Source organism: Nerophis ophidion, linkage group LG19 (assembly GCF_033978795.1).
Source record: "Nerophis ophidion isolate RoL-2023_Sa linkage group LG19, RoL_Noph_v1.0, whole genome shotgun sequence".
Lineage (NCBI taxonomy): Eukaryota > Metazoa > Chordata > Actinopteri > Syngnathiformes > Syngnathidae > Nerophis > Nerophis ophidion.
This window is the reverse complement of record NC_084629.1, coordinates 18,908,855-18,915,750: the sequence shown is the minus strand read 5'-3', so window position 1 is coordinate 18,915,750 and position 6,896 is coordinate 18,908,855. Positions and strand designations below refer to the sequence as shown.

The 6,896-nt window shown below is 41.7% G+C and overlaps 1 protein-coding gene across 1 annotated transcript; it reads right to left on the bottom strand.

Annotated features, from left to right (window-relative positions):
- Positions 1–5,555: 5,555 nt before the first annotated feature.
- Positions 5,556–6,497, bottom strand: LOC133537832 (olfactory receptor 6N2-like). Its single transcript, XM_061878905.1, has one exon. It carries the CDS (start codon positions 6,483–6,485, stop codon positions 5,556–5,558), a length of 930 nt encoding a protein of 309 aa, XP_061734889.1. The 5' UTR covers positions 6,486–6,497.
- Between the last annotated feature and the right edge of the window lie 399 nt (positions 6,498–6,896).

Below are 6,896 nucleotides of genomic sequence, written 5' to 3'. Positions count from 1 at the left end.
TGTCGGGCGTGCAATACAACTGTGCTGCTTTTATTTTAAAAAGTGTTATTTATGGACCTATGTCCGTGTGTAACCTGTGAGTGAAGGTGCATAGCGATGTCAGCTCACGCTAAAAAAAAAAAATTGATGACGAATGCCGTGTTTTCAACAAGACATGGACTGCCAAGTATTTCTTTGCAGAAATTAAAGGTAAAGCCGTGTGCTTAATTTGTGGTACACAGGTTGCTGTGCATAATGAATATAATTTGAATCGCCACTACACGATGAAGCACGAAGAAAAATACTAGAATCTGTCTGATGAAGAGCGCGCCAGGGAGGTTGATGTGCTGATGGTAAAATGGCCAACCCAACAAGGACTTTTTGCCAAATTTCACACCCTCAGAGATGCAGCCGTCAGGACAAGTTTTGTAATTTCTCACAAAATCGCCAGAAAAAGCAAGACGTTTTCTGACAGAGAATTTATTTAGGAGTGCTTATTGGACTCTGTTGCGCTGATATGCCCGGAGAAGAGGGGCGCATTTGAGAACGTGTCACTCTCCTGACAGACTGTAACGAGGCGGGTTGAGACCATTGCTGGAAACGTGGAGCTTCAGCTGAAAAACAGAACGGCCGACTGTTTTTCTCTAGCTTTGAATGAGAGCTGCGATGTACGTGACACCGCCCAGCTGCTCATCTTACTACGTGGGATAACTGCAGACTTTTAAATCACGGAGGAAATGGCAGCCATGCAGTCAATTAAAAGGGACAACCACAGGTAATGACTTGTTCACAGAGGTAAATGCGTGTTTGGACATGTTAGGACTGAAATGGGACAAGCTGGCGGGTGTGACAACAGATGGTTGTCCAAATCTGACGGGGAAAAATGTTGGACCTTTAAAGAGGATGCAGGATAAAGTGACAGAAATTAATCCTGTGCAGAAATTGACATTTTTGCATTGTATTATACATCAGGAAGTGTTGTGTAAGACGGTGTTAAAAATAAAACCATCAAAAGCAATCTGCTTTTGTATAAAGTTAAGTAAGTTAAATGAAATTATTATTATTATTATTATTAATTATTATCATTATTATTATTAAATATTATAATTTATCTTACGGTATATCAAAAATAATATTGAGCAAAATTTAATTGAAATATTGTTGATGTGGCTCTCCAGCAGTGCTCGGGTTGCTCATGCGGCCCCCGGTAAAAATTAATTGCCCACCCCTGACTTAGAGGCTCCGTTGTGAGCACACGCGCCGCGCACACCGGGGCCACGCGCCCCCACAGCCGTAAACTATCTTCAATCAACGCACCTGGGCTTGATGAGGAGCAGCAGAATAAACGCTCACTCTGTTAACTACTCTACGCCGGAACATAGCCTCTGTTATTGTAAGCTTCGCGTGTCTGGCTCCTCTCCTGTGTCTACGCTCTCCTTGCTCCTTTGTGCCCCGTACTTACTTGTCCTTGTCGTCTACTGTTCCTGCAGTGTCTCCGTGTCTCAGCAGTGGGATGTGCGCCTCACCTGCTGATCTCCCCCTGGACCCTGACTGCCTTCCTCGATCCTCGACTTCCCCCACTCTCGGACCTGGACATCTGGACGCCTCTCTCCTACCCCACGGGCCTCGCTCGGATCACGGACCTCTTTTACTTCGCCCCTTTGGAATTGTTTGCTGCCACAACCAACACAACCTCTGGTGAATCCTTTATGATTAAAATCTACACATAGACTTGCCTTCCCGGTAAGGTTTATTCAGGTGTACTGGAGAGGAGGCTACACCTGACAGTCGAACCTCGGATTCAGGAGGAACAGTGTGGTTTTCGTCCAGGTCGTGGAACTGTGGACCAGCTCTATTCTCTCGGCAGGGTCCTTGAGGGTGCATGGGAGTTTGCCCAACCAGTTTACATGTGCTTTGTGGACTTGGAGAAGGCATTCAACCGTGTCCCTCGGGAAGTCCTGTGGGGAGTGCTCAGAGAGTATAGGGTATCGGACTGTCTGATTGTGGCGGTTTGCTCCCTGGACGATCAGTGCCAGAGCTTGGTCCGCATTGCCGGCAGTAAGTCGGACACATTTCCAGTGAGGGTTGGACTCCGCCAAGGCTGCCCTTTGTCACAGATTCTGTTCATAACTTTTATGGACAGAATTTGTAGGCGCAGTCAAGGTGTTGAGGGGTTCTGGTTTGGTGGCCGTGGGATTAGGTCTCTGCTTCTTGCAGATGATATGGTCCTGGTGGCTTCATCTGGCAGGGATCTTCAGCTCTCACTGGATCGGTTTGCAGCCGAGTGTGAAGCGACCGGAATGAGAATCAGCACCTCCAAGTCCGAGTCCATGGTTCTCGCCCAGAAAAGGGTGGAGGAGTTCAAGTACCTAGTAGTCTTGTTCACGAGTGAGGGAAGAGTGGATCGTGAGATGGAAAGGCGGATCGGTGCGGCGTCTTCAGTAATGCGGACGTTGTATCGATCCATTGTGGTGAAGAAGGAGCTGAGCCGGAAGGCAAAGCTCTCAATTTACCGGTCGATCTATGTTCCCATCCTCACCTATGGTCATGAGCTTTGGGTCATGACCGAAAGGATAAGATCACGGGTACAAGCGACCAAAATGAGTTTCCTCTGCCGGGTGGCGGGGCTCTCCCTTAGAGATAGGGTGAGAATCTCTGCCATCCGGGAGGAGCTCAAAGTAAAGCCGCTGCTCCTCCACATCGAGTGGAGCCAGATGAGGTGGTTCGGAAATCTGGTCAGGATACCACCCGAACGCCTCACTAGGGAGGTGTTTAAGGCACGTCCAACCGGTAGGAGGCCACGGGGAAGACCCAGGACACGTTGGGATGGCTATGTCTCACGGCTGGCCTGGGAACGCCTCGGGATCCCCCGGGAAGAGCTAGACGAAGTGGCTGGGGAGAAGAAAGTCTGGGCTTCCCTGCTTAGGCTGCTGCCCCCGCGACCCGACCTTGGATAAGCGGAAGAAGATGGATGGATGGATGGACATAGACTTGTTTGCACACACATAGTAGCATACACACCCTATGTATCCATCAAAAGCTCAATAAAATCCGTTGAGATAGACCTCCTGCTGTAGTGCCGTCTCCTTCCTCCCTGTCGTACTTAACACATTGTCTTGTTTGTTCACTATTTTGTTTAAGGACAAACTTGCAATAAGAAACATATGTTTAATGTACCGTAGTATTTTTTGTTAAAATAAAGCCAATAATGTCAATAATTACCATGAATTGATTTACGTGGAACCCGACTTAAAAAAGTTGAAAAACTTATTCGGGTGTTACCATTTAGTGGTCAATTGTACGGAATATGTACTGAACAGTGCAATTTACTAATAAAAGTTTCAATCAATCAATCAATCAATGCATATTTTGTGGTCCACGTTTTTGGTACCGGTACCAAAATATTGGTATCAGGACCACACTAGTTTACACCAGGGGCGTCACTAGACCTAATACTGTACTGGGGCACACCTGGGGCACAAATAATTCATGTGAGCGTGCAAAGCGCGCAAGCAAAAACATTTTTAGCACTTATTTATCATAAAAAATACATAAATAGTGCTTTAAACTAAATTCAATTTTAGTCAAAGTCACACCGATTAACAAGACAAGTCTACTGTGCTATTTTTCTGTGAAATAAACTTGAATGATTTAAAAATTGGCTCACGAGTTGATGATATGGAAAAATGTTTTTCTTCCTGAAGATAAACCATTTGAGAAGCACTCAACTCACACATGCTTACTCCAAATCATCATTGATGCAGAACCAGCAGACAATAACCAACATGATGTTTCATGTTCATTGGAAATTGCCCCGACAGCTCGCACAACAAATTATATGTTTGTCTTGATACAAGGAATAACGTTAGCTAACTTAGCATCAACTTAAGACAATGATGTTGCCTAGCTAGCTAGGACTTCACTTACATCTCTCATTCCTGCTGCTTCTTCTCTGCTGTGGGCGAATAATTTTCTGATATCCATCTAGGAGTTACAGTTTGAGTCAAATCCAAATCAAAATAATAAAATCAACAAATTGTTGTTGGCTAACGTTACCTACCTCACGCAGTGATTCGCAGCCCCCCCCCCCCCCTCTCTCTCTCTCAACCCAAGTCTCGATACACACGTGAATAAATTACCATATTAATTAGCCATGTGCTCATTGTTAGTGGAGTGAATACAGTAGCAATCAAGTACCATACTAAGTAGTATGTGCGCTGTTGTCTATGTTATGTAGACTTAAAACTCTGAAGCGTTTTTTTTTTTTATTGGTGAAATTTTTACTGGGGCACTGCAGATCAACAGTGGGGCACATGCCCCAGTGAAATATGTCTGGCGACGCCCCTGGTTTACACCATTGTCTGCCAGGAGGTAAATCTAATTTTCCACAAAAAATGTCTTACATTTCACATTTCAGTGCTGAATATTTTGTTTTAGTTCAAAAAGCGCCATGTTCTCTTTGTGGCACAAACAGAAAAATTAATCAGGACCAGTCAGTGCATCAAAATATGAAATCAGTGAGTGTGTGGTCTCCTTGCCTAATGGGCACAAAAAGATACGCCGTCCTGGTGAATCTGAGTGGTCCTTGAGCAAGAATGGTCGACCAAGGCGACACTATGAGGAAGCCTTGGCAGGCAGGACTTGATGGAGAGCAGTGATGAGGAACACTGAAAAATGAATTGTAGTAGATACATTATTTGTTGTTGTCTTCTTATGTAGCTGTCAAGGTGAACCCCAGACTAGGGACCACCGAAAAAAGTGTTTTTCTGGATGAAATACATTCATTACGGTGATGGAATAAGCATTCCTCGGAAAAAAACAGATCTGTTTTTACCAATCTTCAAGGCCAGGCTGTCCCCATAAGACTGGTCTGTGATTGCTGGAAAAAAATGTACAAATCTAGCAGTTAATTGTGTTTCTCAAATTAGGACTTTCATTTTAGTTGTTAGAAACAATTCAACTGCAACCCACACCAGTAGGATGAAAATTGATGTATCTATTTTTGTGCCCGAACTCACTTCTCTAATTCAAACACAAACGTGTCACAATACCAAGTCATTATAATACATTTTATATATATATATATATATATATATATATATATATATATACACCAATGATAATGTTAATGTACTATTTGGTTCAATCATACACCACCGTTACATTTATATAAAATATTATCGTTTTCTAAAAGGGAGGGAAAAATAGAGAATGAGTTAATATAGGTAGCATATTAAGTGATGATTATAGAAACTGGGTTTATTTGCATACTTGAATACTTAAATACAATATATAAGTAAATGTAAAAAAATATTTGGCAATATAAATTCAATATAGAGCTAATATAGTATATACACATAACAAATACACACAGAAGTAAAAAAAAAAATGGCAGAAATTGTGCAAATGCAGTATAAAGACGAGGTAATAAAATACAATTCAGGATAAATATCAGAAACTATGGTTCTCAGCTATCTTTTTCCTGTATATCAATCTTGTAAACACCATATGATAATGTAAATTATATTGTCTGAGGATAAAATAGAGAAATAAAGACTTAATTCTAACAAGTGAAATCATATTATTTTGTTTACCAGACAAAACAATCTCTTGATGTGTTTCCAGATTTCCTTCATTTTCACTCCATATATGATTGGATTGAACAGAGGACTGTACACAAGTATTTGTAAAGTCATTATTAACTGTACACCTTTTGGAATATGTAATTCCATTCGAGCTATGATCACATCAAATAAAACTAAACAAAGGAAAATGAATAAAACCATTAGGTGAGGTAAACATGTCTCTGCAGCTTTTTTTCTCACTTCTACACAACTGTGATAAGTTATTATGAATATCTTTATGTACGTAAAAAATATGAACATCACAGGAACAACCACAGCATTTATCATGATAAGCAAACCATAAATATCAAGGAATTTTGATTTTACACAGTGAAGCTTGAAAAATGTATTGTTACAAAAAATTCCTTTTGTTGTAAAATCACAGAGTTTTTGTTGAGAACTAACCACAGTTGCCACTGCAAGCTCACATGCAGGTAGTAACCAGGCCAAAGACAAGAGGACAATAACAGTTCTTTTCCCCATGATAGTTGGATAATGCAGAGGTTTGCAGATAGACACATACCTGTCATAAGCCATGGCTGACAACAGTAAGAAGTCTGAAATACCTAATGAATAGTAAAGATGATATTGAAACAGACAAGCAGAATGAGAAATTATCTGTTTTTGAGATAAAACATCAATGAAAAGTTTTGGGTAGAAAGCAGTGCTAAACAAGAGAGAGTTGAATGACAAAGCAGCAATGAAAATGTACATAGGCTCATGAAGGTCCCTGTGAATCCAGATTAGACATAAAATGGTGCCGTTAGTGCAGAGGATGATAATATATAATGTCAAGAAGATGACAAAGTAAAGATATCTATACTTGTCCATTTCTATAAAGCCACCAAGATTTATAAATGTTCCATTGAATTCAGCATCCATGACTCTGAACAGAAAAATGGTCAAATCAAGTCTAAGAATAGTTCACCCTCCACGGATCTCATTAAGTCCTCCACCAAGCGCTGCTGTCATGTCAACAAGCTCCTCCAAGTCTTCTTGGTGATGTTGCTGGAACTTGTTCTGAGCAGTCAATGCTGAGAAGAGTAAGAAGTCGTCCACCTGATAAAGATGACCCACTGGACGACGACTGCCTGCGATTGGCCTCCAAGTTGAGGAGGCGGTCTGTAATCTTTTGGACAGTTGCAATCATCCGACTATTCTCAACGGGCTCCAACATGTCACACGTAAGGCCCACCAGCGAGATATCAGGAAGCCGTTGCTCATTTACTCTCGGTACCAAGTTTTCATTCTTATTCACGTAGTTGCCACAAAGACGGACAGAGAACTTTGCTG